The 22,176-nt window shown below is 35.4% G+C and overlaps 1 protein-coding gene across 3 annotated transcripts in view; it reads right to left on the reverse strand.

Moving 5' to 3' along the window:
• Positions 1-22,176, reverse strand: part of LOC138696360 (3'-5' RNA helicase YTHDC2-like) — a 76,314-nt gene that overhangs the window by 25,170 nt on the left and 28,968 nt on the right. For 2 of the 3 annotated variants that reach the window (XM_069821215.1, XM_069821214.1), the window contains 9 exons: positions 21,808-21,957; positions 19,384-19,565; positions 18,503-18,675; positions 17,149-17,276; positions 12,744-12,878; positions 11,587-11,775; positions 8,538-8,657; positions 8,070-8,227; positions 5,275-5,389 (listed from right to left, as the gene is read on the reverse strand). In XM_069821215.1, coding sequence (XP_069677316.1) covers positions 5,275-5,389; positions 8,070-8,227; positions 8,538-8,657; positions 11,587-11,775; positions 12,744-12,878; positions 17,149-17,276; positions 18,503-18,675; positions 19,384-19,565; positions 21,808-21,957 — 1,350 coding nt within the window. The remainder of the gene's footprint in view (positions 1-5,274; positions 5,390-8,069; positions 8,228-8,537; positions 8,658-11,586; positions 11,776-12,743; positions 12,879-17,148; positions 17,277-18,502; positions 18,676-19,383; positions 19,566-21,807; positions 21,958-22,176) is intronic. The other variant, XM_069821216.1, reaches the window with a different exon arrangement.

Here is a 22,176-nt window from a genome sequence, read left to right on the forward strand (position 1 = left end):
TTAGTGACCTAATATTTCGTAAAATCCTTGAAATTACACATTGTATCAAAATATAGTTTACATTAAAACAGTGCGTCCAAAGTATTATTTCAGTTTTGAACAGTATCAGACAGTTTCCGTTTCCACATTGGACAGTTTCCATTTTAATCAGGACAAATTACACATAATACGTACGAATTTCGCCAGGACCAATAAATTGTTCCAAAATGGACAGGATTCCAGAGTATTCAGGTTCTGATTTGAACAGGTTTCACTGTACCAATTTTTTGTGCTGTTAACTTTAGTACACATTATAGACCTACAAGGAGCACATCGTGCTGAATAGTATCCACAGTTAAAAAGCTTGAAACTTATTTTAATTGTTTTATTTCGTGAAAGGTAATGTCTTGCCAATGTTATAATACAAATTTTTGTACATATTTCCAAATCATGACATTTCCTCGAATTTTGGTCAAAATGTTCAATAATTTCCTTTTTATATTATCTGTGGATATTATGGCAAAATTTCCTAGAAAAAGTAGGATTATCAGAAGTCTGGATTTCCCCAGACCTGCTTTTTTTTTTTTTTTAGGTGCATGTCCTACAATTGATCAGACATTATAGAAAATCAGAAATTGTCCTGCTTTTCCCTCGTCAATTTCCAGACACCACATATGTCTGGAGTTCATTAACGGAATTATGTTTGTAAATTTAATTTAAGACATCTATCTCGTGTGGATTTCCACAAGTACAGTACTTAATGGGTGACAAACAATATTCCTTGCTCAAACAAATTAGATCATCATAGAAATACCAGCAATTAGAAAAGTAAACAAGGTACCATAAAATGGGATGAATAGAGACACAGGGACGAAGTTTTATTATTCTTTATTTCTTTGTGTCAAAGAGTAAACATCCATGTATTGTGGGTCCCTATCACCACGGCATGGCGCGTCCTCAGGTTGTGGATAGAGGAGACGGCCTCCAGATATGGAGGGTAGCTGCGAATATATTGAATAAGCAGTCGTGGACAGCCGATAAGGGGTGGTCCTCCAGCTTGGGGGTTGGGCGAAGGGCTAACAACCCATCACCGTAAAAAACAGCTTGTTACGTATCCCTATAATAAGCCTCGGAATAGGACTGATTCTCTGGCACGACCACAGCAAAGGAATAAGGATTTGAGATTTGGCACTTGGAACGTAACTAGTCTTTATAGAACAGGAGGGGTAACATTAGTAGCAAAAGAACTAGCTAGATATAGAATAGACTTCGTAGGAGTACAAGAGGTTAGGTTAGATGGGAATGGCACATCACAAATAGGAGATTACTTGTTGTATTATGGGGAAGGAAACAATAATCACCAATTAGGAACAGGATTCTTTGTTCATAAAAGAATAAAATCAGCAGTAAAAAAGGTCGAATTTATCAGTGACAGGTTATCATATTTAGTACTTAAGGGTAGATGGTGCGACATCATAGTTATAAATGCTCACACCCCTACAGAAGAGAAAGACGACCATATAAAGAATAGCTTCTATGAGGAATTGGAACATACTTTTGATCAGTTCCCTAGATATCACATGAAAATTTTATTGGGAGATTTCAATGCTAAAGTAGGACGGGAGGATATTTTTAGACCAACTATTGGAAAAGAGAGCCTACACGCAATTAGTAGTGACAATGGAGTTAGATTAGTCAACTTTGCCACATCGAAAAATTTAATTGTCAAAAGTACAACATTCCCCCATAAGGATATACATAAATATACTTGGACTTCTCCAGATGGATTGACACACAACCAAATAGATCACATCTTGATAGATAAACGGAGACATACTAGTATAGTAGATATTCGAACTTTCAGGGGTGCAGACTGTAATTCTGACCATTATTTGGTGATTGGAGAATTAAGAGAAAGATTATCAGTAGCCAAGCGAGTAGAGCAACAAGTTAATATTACTAAATTCAATATTTTGAAATTAAAGGACGAGGAAGCTAAGCAAAATTATCAGGTCGAAATTTCGAATAGGTTTGCCACTTTAGAAAGTTCCGACGAAGTTGAGAAAGAATTAGATGTTAATAGCGTGTGGGAAAATATCAGAGATAGTATCAAAATTGCAGCTGAGCAGAGCATAGGTTATTATGAAACTAAGAAAAAGAAACCGTGGTTTGATGAAGATTGTTGCATGGTAGTAGAAAGAAGGAAACAGGCAAAATTGAAATTCTTACAGGATCCAGTTGAGGAGAAGAGAGATAATTATTTCAATGAAAGACGGGAAGCAAGTCGTACACTTAGGAATAAAAAGAGAGGTTACTTGAAGGAAAAGCTGAATGAGGTAGAAACAAATAGTAAGAATAAAAACATTCGAGATTTATATAAGGGTATAAAGGAATTTAAGAACGGATATCAGCCAAGGGTAAACGTGATCAAGGATGAGAATGGTGACTTGCTTGCAGACTCTCCATCAATCCTAAACAGATGGAAAAACTATTCTGCGCAACTACTAAATGTACATAGGCCAAATAGAAATGATCGGGACGAAATTGAAATACAAACTGCTGAGCCATTTATACCCGAACCCACGCTTTCAGAAGTCGAAATTGCGATAGAAAATCTGAAAAAGTACAAGTCTCCAGGTATCGATCAAATTCCAGCAGAATTAATACAAGAGGGTGGGAGTGCATTATATAGCGAAATTTATAAACTTGTACTTGCTATTTGGGAAAAGGAAATTGTACCTGAACAATGGAAGGAGTCCATAATTGTACCTATTTTTAAAAAGGGGGACAAAACCAACTGTGGTAACTTTCGAGGAATATCACTTTTGTTGACGTCGTACAAAATTTTGTCCAATATTCTTTTGAGAAGATTAACTCCGTACGTAGATGAAATTATTGGGGATCATCAGTGCGGTTTTTGGCGTAATAGATCGACTATTGATCAGATTTTTTGTATTCGACAGATAATGGAGAGAAAATGGGAGTATAAGGGTACAGTACATCAGTTATTCATAGATTTCAAAAAGGCTTATGATTCGGTTAAGAGGGAAGTATTATATGATATTCTTATTGAATTTGGTATTCCCAAGAAACTAGTTCGATTAATTAAAATGTGTCTCAGTGAAACATACAGCAGAGTCCGTATAGGTCAGTTTCTATCTGATGCTTTTCCAATTCACTGCGGGCTAAAGCAGGGAGATGCACTATCACCTTTACTTTTTAACTTCGCTCTAGAATATGCCATTAGGAAAGTTCAGGATAACAGGCAGGGTTTGGAATTGAACGGGTTACATCAGCTTCTTGTCTATGCGGATGACGTGAATATGTTAGGAGAAAATACACAAACGATTAGGGAAAACACGGAAATTTTACTTGAAGCAAGTAGAGCGATCGGTTTGCAAGTAAATCCCGAAAAGACAAAGTATATGATTATGTCTCGTGACCAGAATATTGTACGAAATGGAAATATAAAAATTGGAGATTTATCCTTCGAAGAGGTGGAAAAATTCAAATATCTTGGAGCAACAGTAACAAATATAAATGACACTCGGGAGGAAATTAAACGCAGAATACATATGGGAAATGCGTGTTATTATTCGGTTGAGAAGCTCTTATCATCCAGTCTGCTGTCCAAAAATCTGAAAGTTAGAATTTATAAAACAGTTATATTACCGGTTCTTCTGTATGGTTGTGAAACTTGGACTCTCACTCTGAGAGAGGAACATAGGTTCAGGTGTTTGAGAATAAGGTGCTAAGGAAAATATTTGGGGCTAAGCGGGATGAAGTTACAGGAGAATGGAGAAAGTTACACAACACAGAACTGCACGCATTGTATTCTTCACCTGACATAATTAGGAACATAAAATCCAGACGTTTGAGATGGGCAGGGCATGTAGTACGTATGGGCGAATCCAGAAATGCATATAGAGTGTTAGTTGGGAGACCGGAGGGAAAAAGACCTTTAGGGAGGCCGAGACGTAGATGGGAGGATAATATTAAAATGGATTTGAGGGAGGTGGGGTATTATGATAGAGACTGGATTAATCTTGCACAGGATAGGGACCGCTGGCGGGCTTATGTGAGGGCGGCAATGAACCTTCGGGTTCCTTAAAAGCCATTTGTAAGTAAGTAAGTAAGTAAAGAGTAAACATAATAATAAGAGTGTTTATTTGTTCACTCATTATGAATGAAAACATAAACATTCTTATTATTATATTTAATCTTTGATACAAAGAAATAAAAAATAATTAAACTTCGTTCCTATGCATCCCATTTTACGGTATAAACGTATTTATAATCTGTACAGTCAAACAGTTGATTTAAGTAATGATTATTAACAGTTCTGTATAAATTCCATTGTATACCTGCACTAGGATTAATAATTTACCTTATTTATAATATATTGAAAATAAGCATCATATCATATGTCACGTTATCATGTCCTGCTTTTGTGGAAAATTCTGCTTTTTCAGATGAAATGTCCTGCTTTCCATTTTTTTCATATGGTAACCCTACGGAAAAGGAACATTTCTTTTGACTTACCATCACTGCACTGTGTGATATTTATATCTACTGATACAATACTTGATACCAATTCATGTTGATCAGTTACTTTTAATGATTATTTGATGTTACTCTATCAATACCGAGATTATCTAGAGTCGGTGAAATTGTTGATAGCAAGATGAGACTAAGAATTACTTGCCATGAGATCACCTGACATTCACCTTACAGTTGGGAAAACTTCGGGAAAAACCCAATCAAGTAAATTGTGCAATTTACTTATTGTACAATAAGTTGTTACAAAATTCTATTATTCATGCATGCGTGTAATAATTAAATAAACGTGACTAATTTGCAAATATAATCAGCTGAAAACAATATAAAAACTACTACTAGTAATACTAAAATTAAAGAATTACTAAAATTAGTAACAATTAATAAATAACCTACTAGCATAATGATGTTGTTGTTTTCTAATGCCAGGCATTTGACAATAAAGTCATTTGACCTCTTGGGCTCCAATATTTTTCAAAGGTATTATCATGGTCAGCTACTGAAGCTCAGATTTTGAGGTGTTCTGAATCCATTTCTTGGTTTGAGTTGCACAATAGGCAGTTAGGGGATTGATATATTCCAATTCTATGCAGGTGCTTGGCCAAACAGTCATGGCCTGTTGCCAATCTAAATGCAGCTACAGACGATTTTCGTGATAAATTGGGAATTAACTGTGGATTATGAACCTACTAGCATAATGGAACACAGTCTAGGGACCTAACAGAAAGGGATATTTACCTGAAAAGCACGAAGGAGCGCCATATGGTCACTGTATGTGCCTGCAGCAAACTTCTTCCTACTCAAACAGGATGCCCGCTTTTGTGAGGGCTGTGCAGGCAGCACAAATGGATCTCTGCAGGATAAATTACAATAAAATAGTTTTAAAGCAAACTAAACAGTATTATACATTTTCGAGTTTTAAGTATGCAAGCATATTTTATTGGGTTATCTTTATGGGACAGTACAATATACCAAATATATTGCACAGAAGCTTTCAAAGAAGGGAGCACTGTCTTATCATTAGAATAAAGTGTGGTTTGGACTATCTGCAAACATTGCTGTATGTACATATTTCTAAATACAAACCAAAATTTGAATATTTTGTCCACATTTATTATTATAAATATTACAGTAACAATGTTATGATGATCCACAAAATTAGATTTATTCTCTCATCAAAATGTAAAATGTTTTTATGTACATTTACAATAATGAGAGTTGTCCTCCATAGTCTTAACAGTTATTGTATTAGTTTTTGGAGCCAAGGTTCATAGGTTCAAACCCATTAAAGGGCAATATATTTTTCTGGCAAGAAAATCTATAGTACGACTTTCTCTAGGAGGGAAGTAAAACTGCTGGTTCTGTGTTGCTTAATTTTCAGTATGTACATTAATCGAATGTGTTAGCAAAATTACAATGGCGCCTCTCAAATGCCGAAGTACTGTCCCTAACATTTCAGTCTAGATGTCTCTGGCACATCTGACATATCTGACTACAAATTAATGTAGGAACAAAGTGAAAATTCTTGTGACACAGTAATTGCAGATGACGTAATTTCACAGTCTTGTGGGTCTCTCGATGTCACAGAGTCATGTAGTTGGCTTAGATAGAAAAACATATTAAGGAGTTACAATAATTGGAAGAAAAAACGTTTAAACACTGCAGAATCTAAAAAAATAAACATTTCTGCTATCAATCAGTGCACAATAAGTTCTCAGAACAAAAGCAATCAATAATATTCGATGGCCTAGATCTACTGTAATACCATGTATGTGATTTTTCCAAAATGTTCAGGAGAGACATAAAACTGTTTTATACAAATCTGGCTTTCAGGTAGTAGCTCCCTGTAAAGCAGGGAGCTACTACCTGAAAGCCAGATTTGTATAATACATTCGTTACTGGAGGTATGTTAACAGAAAGCCACAAATTAAGTCACACAGTATTGTGTGCACTCATAGTTGAGTTCTGGCACCTTGTCAGCTCATTTGAGTTGTGTGGATATAAAAAGGAAAAATTGTGACGATGTCGTGTATGGTTCCTGGGGTAGCTCAGTCGGTAGAGTGTTCGCGTGCTAAGTGAAGGGTCCTGGGATCGATATCTGGCTCCGGAACAATTTTTCCTTGAAATGATTCATAAAACTGTTTATTACATTTTATACATTCTATCTATTTGAACCACTGAAAATCATAATAATCTGTAAGAATGTAGTAATTTTTTACTTATTATTTTGATTTTCAGTGGTTCAAACAGAATGTATAAATAATAAAAAGTTTCATGTTTCTCCTGAAAATTTTGGAAAAATTGCATACGTAATATTAGATCTAGGCCATTGATATGCCCTTTCTCTATAAAACTATCAGTTCTAATTCTAAAACTACACACTTAAAGAGACAATAAATAAAAAATGAACATGTTTTTAGTTTGCTAATTATACAAAGTTTTAATGAGTGAAATAAATTTTATGTTTTTTTTTAGTTGGTTATTTAACGACGCTGTATCAACTACTAGGTTATTTAGTGTCGATGAGACTGGTGATAGTGGGATGGTATTTGGCAAGATGAAGCCGAAGATTCGCCATAGATTACCTAGAATTCACCTTATGTTTGGGGAAAACCTCGGAAAAAACCCAACTAGGTAAATAATCAGCCCAAGCGGAGATCGAACCCGAGTGCAACTTCAGACCAGCAGGCAAGTGCCTTAACCGAATGAGTTTATATCAAATTAAGAAATGAAATGAGTGAGTTTTGCATAATTAAGTAAATGTGACAATTTCCTATTGGTTCTGGAGAAATTTGATTTAAATCCTATACAATACCAAGAGAAAGAAAACCACACACATCTACTGCAACTAATTAACAAATCATGTGATCCACCAGAACTTAAGATATCAATAGCAATGAAGACTTCAGAAGGAAGGTACCCACAAATTGAATGGCTAACATCTTAAATTATTAAGTATAACATACAATACAAGTAATATAAGGATTATACAAGAACAGTAAAACCTGATTTTAGAAATTCCGGTTTTTATGGAATGGTTTCTAAAGTCCTGGCAGAACCACCATAAAAACATTTTAATTAATTGATTCCTGGTTTTAAGAAGCCATGATTTGAGGAAAATACCGTTTCTAAGAAATATATTAGAATGGATTTGCGAATACACAACAGGTTTTGGCAAAATTTCCAACCTGTTCAAAATGTTTGTGATCAATTTCTGTACAAGGGATGATCATGCATAGATATTCTGATTTCAGCTTGTAGAAATGTTATTGTGTGTCTGCATAAGAAAATTGTAATTACAGAGCAGTTAAATGACTTATGGGTGTTTTAATTTCTCTTCTAAGCCCTTCCTTGCCTATATTAATTGAAATCTCTCTTTTAAGAAAAATATGTAATAAAAAAATAGTAACCAGAAATTCGTGAATGAAACTACGAAGACGTGAATGGGATGCCCAAGAAGAGATGAAGGGAGTCTCTGATGACCTAAATTAGAAACACAGGCCACAAGCCAAGGAGAATGGTTAGAACATTACCTGTAGGCCAGACAGCAGACAATTGTGAGCACTGGGTCCAGGCACTTGAGAACCACAGAGTACAGCAGCATCTTGCCTAGGCGTGGCTCAATGGGCAGATCCAGCAGATGGTGGCCCAACTCTGTCAAATCCTCCCACGAGTCTAATGCATCAATTGTCTGGTACACAACAACAGATTATACATAACAGGTAATAGAACAAGATACATAAGTTTGTACCTTCCAAGATATTTATTTTAATGCGAGTTTACAACTGTGTGCTGAGACTTAACATTTCCAATATTTTGGAACTACTTCCATATCCCATCCAGGGTTGTATAGTGTAAGACCTAGAAACGTCGATACATTAACTTGGTTAACACTGATGATGGAATCTTCAAAATAATGTTAACTATTGGGGACATTAAATCTCAGACATGGTTGAGAAACTAACAATTTTTTCTCAATGCAAGATATTGGGTATGCTCACCTTAAGAAGCTGCACAGCATTTCTAGTCACAACAAATGAGGGTGGCTCAATAGCTCGTGCCAAGAAGTCTGCGATTGGAGTATTTGCAGGTGCCAGTAGCTTTGTATGCAGGCACAATTCCTGTCCAACACAGTTCAGCATCATAGTGTCTTACTCATTTTAATTCTTAACTTACAGTATGCCATCCATTTCAATGTAAAAAAAAATTACAAAATGATCTTAAAATTAGGATGTCACTTCTAATCGTTTATAGAGAGAGATGGAATAGTGTCAAAGATATACATTTACACAGCTTCACTGTCCAATATTTCTCACTTTATATACTGATAAATGTGTGTATCTAATGCCTACCCACTTCACTTGCGTGATTCAGGTTCCGCATACTGCGGATAGATGGCAGGACTGTGACTCATTTTCAAATTGCATAACACTTCAGTGGGCCACGTAATGCATGATGTGTATCTGTGAAGAGTTATGTCGTGTACTAGGGTGAGTGTATGTGTATGCATTTGCGAAATCCGCGAATTTTTTAATTGTGGGGTAGAAAGTATTTTTCTTCATATTTAAGGTGATTTAGCATGATTTTCTAGCAGAATTGAATGTGCGAAAAAATGCGAATTTCGTATAAAATTGCGAAATCACGAGAAAAATGCTATTTAATAGCAATTTAACAGTAAAATGCTATTTTCCAACCAAAAAGCTCATTATATATATATATATATATATATATATATATATATATATATATATATGTGTGTGTGTGTGTGTGTGTGTGTGTGTGTGTGTGTTCTTTAGAACTCTAATTAAAGTAGTGCATTTGTGTTACGTTCTACTGTAACAATCTGGCATAATGTAACAAAAACAATAAATACCCTTTTTCAAACTCATAATAAATTAAAAAAAGAAAAAAAAAAAAAAACCGAAAACTAGTAATGTCAAGTACATGTATAACTCATATGTTTCAGCATTAAGCTAATCTTTTCACTGTAAGAAAAATCTTAATATAAACAGTAGCACGTGACTGAAGTGAGGCTTTTGGCCGCTGTTTGGCGCCATAGATTCTCAGTACATGTTCCTGTCTACTGTTGTACATTCTGTTTCATGTTAAACATTTCCAGTTACTCGTCAAGTAGGCCTAAACTCACTACTATGCATTCATTTGCTTAGGAAACATTTACTTTATAATTACTGTGATTAAAACTCACTTAATTTATTATATACATTTAAGACTATTTGTTTTTCTCTGCTCGTGAGAGGATTTCCACTTTTATGTTCAATAACCACACACACCGAGGATTCAGAAGCCATACTTCAGTACCACGTGCTTACGTGAACAACTACGAGCTCAAGTAACACCAGTTGTTACAAGAACAGACTACCTCGGTATTACTGTTGGTATTCATCCGCGTTCATAGTACATAACAAAATATAAAAGTAGCTTTTCATTTACATATCATTTTACATATGCGTGAAGTTATATATTTCATTGTATTTAACAACTAGAATTCAATTTTTTATTTTCAAATAATACAAGATGTTAGTTTCCAAATACGGACTATATTTTCCTGCATTGTGTGAATGTTTCGACTGTGAGTCAATCACGGGTATGACAGCCATGTGCTTGTGTTTACATTAGGATTTTTCTTACAGCGAAAACAGTATAGGAATTCCTTGGTAAATATAGCTTGGACCAACTAGTACATCACATACGCTTTATATAGGTTAAAATAATGCAAGTTACTCACTACCAAAGTAATGACTGCTCTCTGGCTGACAGGGGAGTTAAGTTTCACTTTCCTACACCCTGTTCCACAACTTGGTACCAGAAAAGACTAAGATGTTTTACGTGTATATTATCAACACAATATGTGCTGACATCGAGTTTTCATCTACTGTATTAAACAACCATTCATCGATATTTGCAGCAATTCTAAAGTCATAATTCCCAACACAGGCTTCAAACTGACTCTCTCACATTAAAGTGAAATTTTTAAATTATGAACGAAAATACAGTGCATATACTAACTGGCTCCGCAGGAGAAGTGGCAAGCAGAATGTGGGGACTCAAGAAGTTGTGTTGGTATCAGTGCAGGTAGAGTCAATGACCTTGGCCGCATTGAATGCTGGAGGGAAATGATTCAGGACATGTAATATTCCTACATTCAAATCAGACACTTCACAGTACAAACTTTACATCGCTGCCAGGTCGAATACTACCTCTTGTTTCATTGCGGAGCCAGTTAGTATACGCACTGTATATTTTCACAGAAAACACACATTGCGTCATTTGTAATTTTTATCAAATACAGATGCTTCTTCATATATTAATTAGTGCACATAAAAGCTGTCAGACTGCATAATATCTAAAAGAAATTTTTTTTCATACAATACACACATTATATTATTTGTCATTTTCATCCAACAGAGACGCTTCTCTATATATTAATTAGTATACATAAAGGTAATTATCATCATATGCCATAGCATTGTGGTCTAAGGCATGAAGTCTAGAACTCGTGTTATGAAATGCATGCTGGTTCAGGTCCTCATGGGGAAGGAATTTTCTCATGAAATTTCAGTCAATGTATGGGACCAATGACATTCCAGTATCATGATGAATTTGGGGATCTATGTTAGGTAACAAAATCTGGTTACAGAAACCACCTATAATGGCTGGGAGGATCATCATGCTAACCATACAATATTTATGTTCTGGTTGGATGATCTCTGAGGCATGTGAACGTGAGGCCAGCAGCTGGCTGTCAGTTTTGGCCGTTCATGGGCTGTTGCATCACGGTTTACTAAAAGTAACTACCAGACAGCATAACAATATCATGATTGTGAATAAATGTATGCATATCATTTAATTTTTTAGCATTTCACATCCTCTACAAATCAAAGACATTATAACTCTGGTAGTGGCAAACCACAGTTTCAGAAGCCCTGCATTAACTAATACATTATGGAGTTGAAAAGTCTCCCAACAGAATTTAGTGTTAATGACTTTGAGTGAAAGATAGAAATCTCCATGAACTTGGACTCAAGTTACCTGCAGTGGCATCCTCAGTATCTCGGGGGTATGGTACTTCTGCATGGCCTTGTAGCGGATGCTGGAGAACATGTGGTAACAGATTCCAGGGTGAGTTCGTCCTGCACGACCCTTACGCTGATGGGCACAAGCTTGCGATATCCACACTGGACGCAACATGCACACTCCTGACAATGCGTCAAACGATTTCTGCAACAATATGTTATGTTCAAAGTCTTCAGACATAATGCTGGTTGCTTGATTTGTAACACCTTCAGATAGATGATTTAGATGTTCCCGAGTTCTGTTATCGTGATAATGTGATGAATTTAATTTTTAAGTTTGGAATCACCTGCAAGACAGAATTCATTATTTCCAATAACGGAGTGATTGAGGATGACGACTACCAGACTTGTATTTTGACGTGGATGAGAAACAGCAACTAAATTTTTCCTGAAGGCTTATTACACAGAGAGAAGGTGCTTTTACAAGCTCTAAATCCACAAAGTGAGACTCCCAATTTCACTTTTCTTCTAAATGATTTTTTACTGTCCTCGAAGATCAATCACCCTCAATGAATTGACCATTCTCTGGCAACACATGCAACATAATTTTGAAATTATGTACTATGCAAATAATTAAAATACAAACAATTGATTGTTTATGTATCAGTCTCTTTCATTCAGAGTGGATTTAAATCACATTTTTGAAAATGCCTGAATCTCAAGGCAATAGTCCACATGGATGTGAACCCCACGTGTACCATTTCACAGCTTCACATGTTTATTCCTTATTGTTACTGCGGTATCCAGAATGCATTGAAGCAACTCTTCACATGTTTGTACCTTAACCTGATACATAATGTCTTTCATCCAACTCCAGATGCAGTAATCTAAGGGTGCACGTAGTTATGGCAACAAACATTCCTAGCACTCCATTCTGTGTCGCATTTCGAAAAAATGTTGTAACTCCGTAATTATGAATGCGATCTCATTAATTTATTTACATTTTTGTTCCAAATAACCTCAAGAATCACCTCCATAAACTGGAGGGGGGGGGAACTTCGTGACTCACACTGTATTTTATGTCTAATACAATACAGTAAAGCACACAAAAAAACTCTCTAACCCCTCTTTCACAAGCATAACAAATGCTACAAGCTTGTAGATATCACTCACCTCTTTCACCTTGCCACAGTCTATGACATACATTACGTCATCGATTGTGACACTTGTCTCAGCAATATTGGTCGACAAGATAATTTTGCGGACACCAGGTGGCGCAGGACGGAACACCCGCTTCTGGTCACCTGTCTGTAAAAATAAGTTTAAATGTAAGCAGAATTTTTAATTGTAACTACTCAGAACAAAACCCTATCTGTACTCAATTTACAATTGCAGTAACTCTAAATACTGATAGTAATGGGTATTACCTCAGTGATTTACAGTTTTTAGATTGGGATTTCTTTGGATTCTATTGCTGCACATATGTCTGAACAACATGGCACTTCAAAGAAAGATATAATATTCGAAATGTTGTGTTTTGACTTCTTATTGAACAAAAGGCTTTAAAGTTTATAAAAAAAAACATATGCTTTCAGACAGAAAGCCAAGATCACTTATCTATAATAGGGATGTTACATATTATTTTTACTTTGTTATTCAGTATAAGAAGCATAAGATAGAAAGTTGTGATGATACAAAATATGGAGTTCAAGATTTTCGGAGAAGTACAAGATTTCAGCATCCCTGGTACAGGTAAAGTGATTTTGGACATGTCATCTATCCATTCATCTATGTATAGCAATGTATCTTAAACTAATGGCCGAATTTTATTCATATACACTATACAGTGTCTCTGAGTCAATGAGTGATGTGCATGAAATAAATACAAAATAATAGATCTTTATTTGAAGTCAAAAACACAAAACAGCAACAAGCTCGAAATCAAATCTTTACGATCTTTTTTTATTCCTGCATTAGATGAAGAGATAAATATGACTTGCCCAGTATAATATCCCAAGATTCCCAGGTTTCATAATAATTAATTATACAGGTATGCAAAATTATTTCAACTTTTCTTTGCGAATTTTGTCAGAGTCCCAAAAGTTCTTAGGTCTAACCAGGTAGTCACTACCCTTAGTGAAGTGTACCTTTTTGTTATAGGATTAACATCTATCATAAAGTAAAACACATTTGTTACAGGTCACAGTGTATACGTAAATCAAACGTCTTACTTTTAGGATTATTGGTCTAGTGGTCAGAGCTTCTGGCTATAGTTCATAAGGTCCCGGGTTCGATTCCCGGTTAGAGTACAGGAATTTTTCCTTAAAGGGGATTGTTCCTGTGTTCGTCCATGGTCTGGAATTTAGGTTAAGTTTAGATTTAAGACCTCTCCTGGCACCACATTATCATAATCATCCTATCACATCATCGGGGTAATGTAACTCCGCCTTCCAGGCGCTCCAACCTCAGAAGTGGGTTACAGCTAAGCCACGGCCAGGAGAGAAGACCAAAAATGTCGAAAAGACAACCTGGTGGCATTGGATTAAAAAAAAAAAAACTTTTAGGATTATTTATTTTATAAATCCAAAGGTGGACACTTGACTTTGAGTCATTCAGACAAGCATTTCCCTCCAGGAGTGACGTCTTGTAACTGGAGATTGTTTTGCTGCTGTAGCATTGCCTTTGGTGTACCATGGGAGGCAGTATACATAGCATCACATGATGATTAATGACAAAATGCCAGTAAGGGAAATGGGAGAGTACCCCGCAAAAATCTACCACTAAGCACTGTCTTTGTCCACCACAAATTCCCTGAAACTCGCCAGGATTTGTTCCTGGGTTCCCAGTAAAACTTATCCTTAACAGATTGCAAAGGACCAAGGATATTTTCCACCAAATCCAGTTTTCCATTTAGTGGAGGTATATTATAAAAATTAAATCAGGGACATTCACTTACTTCAGATGAAATATCTTACTCATTTACTTATTCACACTGTAATTGCAAACATTACTCTGAATATAAAAATAATTACTCACTTTTCTTATTTTTTCCAGTAGTCAAATAGGTTTTTCTGCACACAGTTTACATCTTTGGCTGCCTGACTTTCCACAAACACTTGAGCCTGAGAAATCATACTAAGATATCTTTCTAGCATATTTCTGTACCACAGGATCTGACATGCAGTCATTTTTTGCCCTGACACTGATAAACAACTCTCACACTATTTCATGAATGTCTTCGTATGCAGTTTTCTTCAGTTCCCTTTATTTTTCTATTAGTGCAGTTTTTCCTACAGCTTCAAAATGTCCATTTTCTTCTTCAGAATTTTGTACACTTGTGTTTTACCAACATCGAACATCTTTATGATCTGTTTAACAGACAATTTACCTCTCTCACTCGCATGAATCATTTTTCCTTCGTGTTACGATCAAGCACAACTCTTGTCTTTGAAGACATAAAGACAACTGCCAGACTAAACTAAGAAATATGAAGGGGTAAATTTAACACAGGCAATCATGGATGAATACTGCAGTTACTATTGTGTCATTAAAATATGAATTCCAAAGGTGACTGGCCATTCACAAGTATGGGAAGTGAGAAATGCGTAACAATCAAGAGGCAATTACAGTACACAATTCTGTAAGCAAGGCAACAAGCAATAAAAGAACTATGAAGGAGAAAGGTAATGTATGTAGCTCCACTTTTCAACTCCTCTTAGAATAGCATAATGAGTTAGAACAGTCAGATACCTGCTTGAATTTGGAGGTGATAATTGGCTGTAAATGTTCCAAGTGAGATGAACTATGCATGAATACAATGGTTTGTCTGTGGTAACAAGGAATTTCCAACACTGAGGCGCAAAGGTCTGTAGAATGTATAGAATGTCTACATTTTTTTCTAAATAATACACTTTGGAACACTGAAAATTTTCCATATAAATACTTATTTTGATTTTCATTTTCGCATTAGTTTCCATTTAATCCAGGGAACTGAACATGTTTTCCAGCCCTAGTCACGGAGCTGGAAAATATTTCTGTTTAACACAAATTTCCGTTTAATGAAGGGTCACTTTAAGGTAGATTTTACTTTCTATAGAATGTCATTTTTATGTGCAATTTAGAAAACTAAAGTTCTTATTTATATTCATATTAGATTATTTCATTTAAAAAGGTCTTTGAAGGTACAGTTCAAGAAAAAAAATTACAAACAGTAATATCATTTGTAAGCATGGTGGTCTAAGGCATCATGCTTTAAAGACTCGCGTTATGGAATGTGCATTAGTTCGAGTCCTCACGGAGCAAGAATTTTTTCATGAAATTTCTGCCAGTGGTGCCCACCCAGCATTGTGATAAATTTGGAGAGCTACGCTAGGTAATGAAATCCATTTACAGAAATCAGCTATAACAGCTGAGAGGATAATCATGCTAATCACACTATATCTCCATTCTGGTTGGATGATCGTTCACCTCTACTGAGGCGTGTGGACGTGAGGCCAGCAGCAGCTGGTAGGCTTTGGCCCTTCATGGGCTGTCGCACCACAGATTAAAAAAAAATTCATTTGGAGCATGACAAAGGAACTAAATTATTATTTTATGACACTGTATCAACATCTCAGGTTATTTAGTGTCTGAATGAAATGAAGGTGATGCCAGTGAAATGAATCCGGGGTCCAGCACCGATAGTTACCCAGCATTTGCTCATATTGGGCTGTGGGAAAACCCCAGAAAAAACCTCAATCAGGTAATGTGCCCAACCGGAATTCGAACCTGGACCACCTGGTTTCAAGGTCAGACGCGCTAACCATTACTTCACAGGTGTGAAAACAACTAAATTATTATAACATGTAAACAATATGAGAAATTGTGTGTCAACTTTATGACGCTAATATGTTTACAAAGAGAATATGAGAACATATGTTTATTTAGTTAATAAGATAACTTGAAAGAGCAGAACTTAACATTTGAAGATCTCACTCATATTCAATTGTAATCACAGTCTTTCTTCTCGCTATTATTTCTGTCATAACATATTTACCTTTTCATAAACAGAGAAATTCTCAACAATGATTCAGTGTTACATGTGTATGACGTACATGCAAGAGACTAAGGGCCATATTCTTAGACATTCTTAGTGCGGGCTTCCGGTGGATGATCAGCGAACTAATGTTTTTTGTATTCATAAACCAGTGTTAGCAATATGATATGATATAAATCCTGTACAAGTAATCACACGATAGCCGGGGCTAGTTTATAACGTTCGTAGCATGTGCTAGCAAAATGTCTATGCATAGCACCCTAGTAGATTACCACTTAGTAAATTAACACAAGAATTACTTCACAATTAAAACAATATTGTACCTTCCTTGGTGCCCTCTTGTGAGATTCCAACAATTATCACTTCTGTTTGTATTGTCAAACAACATGGAAATGGTCATTACATGGAATGCTTAAAAGATGCATTTTCATCGTAACCTCGAAATTCATAATTTTACCTCAGGCATCAAAGTAATTTATTTATAGCCTACATAGCAAGAACAACTACTCTGACGACTACTTTTCATACTCCAGTTTGTCTAACCTGCATGTTGGAATGCAGGGTGTAGAGAATGTACTTGCAGACTTCCATTAGCTTCTTATCCTCAGCCATTATTCTCTCTCTCAGAGTCACAATGTCATCATATCCAGAAAGGAACACAAGAATTGCACCTGGAATAAACAAAATGCTGCCAATGCATGCACTTACCAACACCATATCTGCTAATAACAAAATGTCCAGATCTGATTTTCCAGTTTGGTTTCTGACCTAGGATGGATTCAGAAAACTACATTTCAGCCATTCTGAGCAACCTGGGAATTCCAATGAAAAAGTCTTTTTCAGAAATATTTCTTTATTATTAGTGTAAGACATAGATAAGACTCTAAAATTAAATATTCTAATGTTTTATTTTCAAAAAGAAAACATTTCACAAGTTTTATGGACATTGAATCTAAGTGATCTTGACTGGATAATAGGTACTGTTCTGTTTCCTTAAAGTTTGCAGCACTTATTCATAGAGAGATCACGTGTTAAGTGTATGTTTTTCAAGGAGCTATTGTTTAAGAAATATTTTCAGTCTGGACTATTAATTCCAGACTCCAGGATCAAGGAACTTTTTACTCTGTACTCTATTCTTTCTGCCATTTATTTTCAGTACTTTGGGTTAATAACAGTCAATCTTACAGTTCAGCTGAATATTTTGATTTAGAAATGTTATAGTTGTTTTGAAACTAAAAAAGTGAAGGACATTAACTCATCTGTAACATTCGTGACAAAATGTGTGACATCAGTGACATGGAAGAAACAGCTATAAAATATTTACCGATTATGTTTTTGTGAACTAATTGGATGCCATGAGATGTGCATAACTTTCACATGGACACTATGAGAATGAATATATTTTTTGCTTGAGGCAGAGACCTGAATTTTACACCTTTTGTTAATAAGGTGTAAAGTGAATTCACAAATCTTGTAACATCAATAATGGAGACTTCTTTATTTACTGCAATAATAAACATTTTATTCAACAACTTTTTTTTTTGTAAAATGATACTGATTTTCTAAATTTATTCTAACAATAAAAGTTGACAAAAGTCATTTCATTTTCAACAGTAAAAATGTAACATCTGTGATAACTGGAATGTCTGATTTACAATTTTTTATGTGTCCTTCAGTTAATGGATCAAATCTGAAGGACCTCTTATGTTACAATGGATATAATTATATAGGTAATATAAAATATATTCATTTCTCTTTAGTCGTTATCTCATGAGTGTCTCACCAGTAATTACCTTATATAGTAAGCTGTACATAAAACTGCACATTATGACTATTTTGTTGTCAAATGCCTGGCATTAGAAAACAACAACAACATTATGACTCTAGCTAACAATACCTCTGTCTTGGGTAGTGTGAATATCAGTCAGAAGTGCCATCAAGAGATCCATGTCGATGTTCTCATCATTAAAACTGTGATGGTAAATGTCTAACAGCTCCTTCTCCTCTTCCCCTAATTCTGTGTCCTCACTGGCAAGTAAAAAATCTGGACAGTTGCTCAGTTCTGTATTCCTACAAGAAGGAAACCACAACAACATTAATCCTTACAAACTCAGTTATAGGCATGCCAAACAGTTTGCATGTGATTTCCAGGTCATGAGGTTTTTGTAACCCATAATATTTTTATATAAATATTTATACAACGAAGTATATCCTTAAACAAAACAGAATTAAGGCGCAAATACATGGTATTGCCAGGTGATGAATTAAATAAAACAAGTGTAGAGATCCTTCGAATAAATGTCTTATTACTGCATGTATTATAGAGGTTTATATTCAATTACTGGTAAATACATGCCTCCACTTCTAGTGTGAAAATGTACTAATTTACCTAAATAAATGTAATATGAAAGATCAATATGCTGTAATGATAAGCTCAATATTTCAGTAATCGAAATTGATGTTTATGGTTTCTGACTGATCAATGAATAACTTAATTTTGGCTCATTTTTCAAATTTAAGGATCAGCTTACAATGTTGAGGTATCCTTGTCTGGCATATGCATATGAATCTGGTGAACAAAGACTTAAGCATACTGATTCATTATTCAGATTATCATGGCAGATATACACACATATGCTTTTTTCATAAACTAGCCTACAGGACAGCTATTGGTTGACTGCGTCAGATACAAATTCAAGCTCTGGATTAGCTTCTTGTCCCCTAATGAATGTACTAGATGAGAGCAAATTTTCTTGTATCATTTGTGTAGCAACTCACATATAGGCCTCGATGAGCTCAATGACCTCATTCTGCTTCATGGTGCGTGCCCAGTCCAGAGCAGTCCACTCATTGGATGCTCTCACATTTAGGTTGGCACCTAGATTCAGCAGCTGCTCTGCTGTGTTGAGACAGCCCCGGCCTGCAGCCACCATGAGAGGGGTTACTGACGTTTGTGAATGCTGGAATACAATAAAAAATAGCATAGACGAAATGTACTGCATTGTATCCAACTTGATCTCAAGAATATGAGTGTGTCAAAGGATAATATACAGTTTGTACAAAAATGTTTTTACCAAATATTGTCCATAATTTAAAGCCAATACAGCAGAAGGTGATTGGCAATAAACTTCTATGCTGGGCAGAGAAAAGAGTGTTTTCTCTTTGCAATAACTTTTAAAACGGCTCTTTTATCAAATGAATACCAAGAAATAAAGGTGTCGAAGTATGTTCCTGGCTATTCACCTCCTTCTGCAGTGTTACTTTAAAGATAACACATAAACTGTATAGCCAGATTCTCTCTCCACTTGACGAACATGCCACATACATTTCGACAATAAAACACATCTGGACCATACGGTACTTCAAAGAAAATCAGAGCATTGTCACATGTGTTGCAAGTTCAAATAAACAATATTTTGCATAAATTCACTTAAAAAAAAAGTTTGTCAGTGCTTAATGTGATCATATCGAGCATATGGTACAGATCAGAAAAACAATAAATTATTTATGTCATTCCGGATAACAAGAAGAATATTTCACAGGATATATCCTTCTCACAATATACAGGATTTTAAATAAAACAAAACGTAGTTTTCGAGAGGGGAGAAAATGCATCACGTCATACACTAACAGAACTAAAGTCAGATGTATCTCTGATTTGACACTGTGTGATTTGTATCTGTAGGAAAACTTAAAGCATGAAGTGCACAAGTAACAATTTTCACCTTAGAAGTGAGAAAATACAGGTCTCTCATAAACCTCCTAGCACTCCATGTAAATTTCGAATTTTTCAAGGAGGTGCCAGTTATGTCAGATGCAAGAAGAGAACTTTCCTCGCAGTTACTAGAAAATGGATTGAGTTCTGTTGTCAATGTATCAATAAAAATCCAACTTTGCCGACTTTTTTTTTATCGAGAGTTACATTGTCATGTATAGTGGAAGAAGCAATAGCTTTTGTCAATACACAGCCTGGTTATACTTTCATGTACCATTCCAATAATGCACTCAAGAAAAGGTCCCTATGTGCCTTCATTGAAGAACATTGTTATGTTTTATTATTCAGAGATTTTGTAAAAATACTCTCAATATTTTACACTGATTAGTGGTACTGAGTATAAATATCAAGAACAGATCCCTGCAACAGGCACACTATGATCAAAGGAATTATATCTATCAAAGGAACTTTACATACACAAAGCATTCAGTCTGCTCAGAGAAATACACAAAAAACAATTTTCATCCTTCAAATTTTTCCATAAGTCTTTGCTAGATATGTGGCTCAATTTCTGAACACACAGTCAGCAAAGTATGAAAAATGAGAAGGGATTGCTAAGTTTAACTGATATTTAAACATTTCTACTGAACTAGCTAGACTGAATATTTTTATGAACAAACCACCATGGTCGCTCAGTGCTGGAGTACTCAGTTTACAGGGGGCCCAGGTTCAAATCCTGCTATACCATGAACTTATGACTTGTGTTGGACAAGCCCGGGTCCAGGAAACAGAGGTTTCCTCCAGGTACTCTGGTTCCCTTGTGATATCCCAACAATTCTCCACCGTCGTCGTCATCATCAAGACTTGTAAAACATATAATTGTTCAAAGGTCTATTTTTGAAGAAGATTCGAACCTTAACGATGACGAAATGATATCACCTTTCAATAAGATACTGACTGTGTAATTATATTAAAATATTAAAAATTATAGTACATCAAGACCATGTAGAAAAATATTACTCTACAAGGTAAGCAGAGTGAAGAATGAACATAACTTCTTACAATCAAATTGAGGGCATCATGCCAGAAGGGCATATCAACAAAACTGTAACTTTACATTAGAGCCATTTAAATATAGAATAATTTCTTCTATCTTTGTCTACATAACAAGTACATTCTTTGATTCTTCCTCATACCCACTGTAATTCTCAAACATTTGTTTTCGAACATAAATAGGTTCTATTCAAATGTGTCAGTAATGCTGCATTCGTTGATATGCCCTTCTGGTATGATGCCCACGAAATGTTCCTTTCATCACAGTTGCTACTGAACTGGGGGTAAAGATTATAATTTTTACTATCATTACACCCTCATATTACTTATAAATTAAATAAATCAATGCCATGCGCATAATATTCATTAAAATTAGAAGAAAAAACAGAATACCAATAGTAACTGTGTTGATATATGTAGATCAAACACAATACCTGGTAATCTACAGATACATTCTCGGAAAGGATGAGATGTAGAAGCTGTGTAAAGGCATCTTCTGATCCTGACAGCCAGGCCTCTGAGATACAGCGATCCATCTCCTCCACAAGCCATGCTTCTAGTTCCATCTTCTCAGGTACTGGCTGCTGGAACACAGTCAATCTTGTACACAAAGAGAATGAACTTATTACAATGAAGTTAATATTACATCTTATTCTTGCCTAATGGAAGGCTGCTTGGTTTATAACCATCAATCTTCTGACCTCTCCGTACAATGTGGTTAAAGTCAGTGCCTGCAAGTGATTGAGGCTTCTGCATTCTAACAAGGTGCTCCTTCTTCATGACCGAATTCATGATGCATTGTT

Source organism: Periplaneta americana, chromosome 3 (genome assembly GCF_040183065.1).
Source record: "Periplaneta americana isolate PAMFEO1 chromosome 3, P.americana_PAMFEO1_priV1, whole genome shotgun sequence".
Lineage (NCBI taxonomy): Eukaryota > Metazoa > Arthropoda > Insecta > Blattodea > Blattidae > Periplaneta > Periplaneta americana.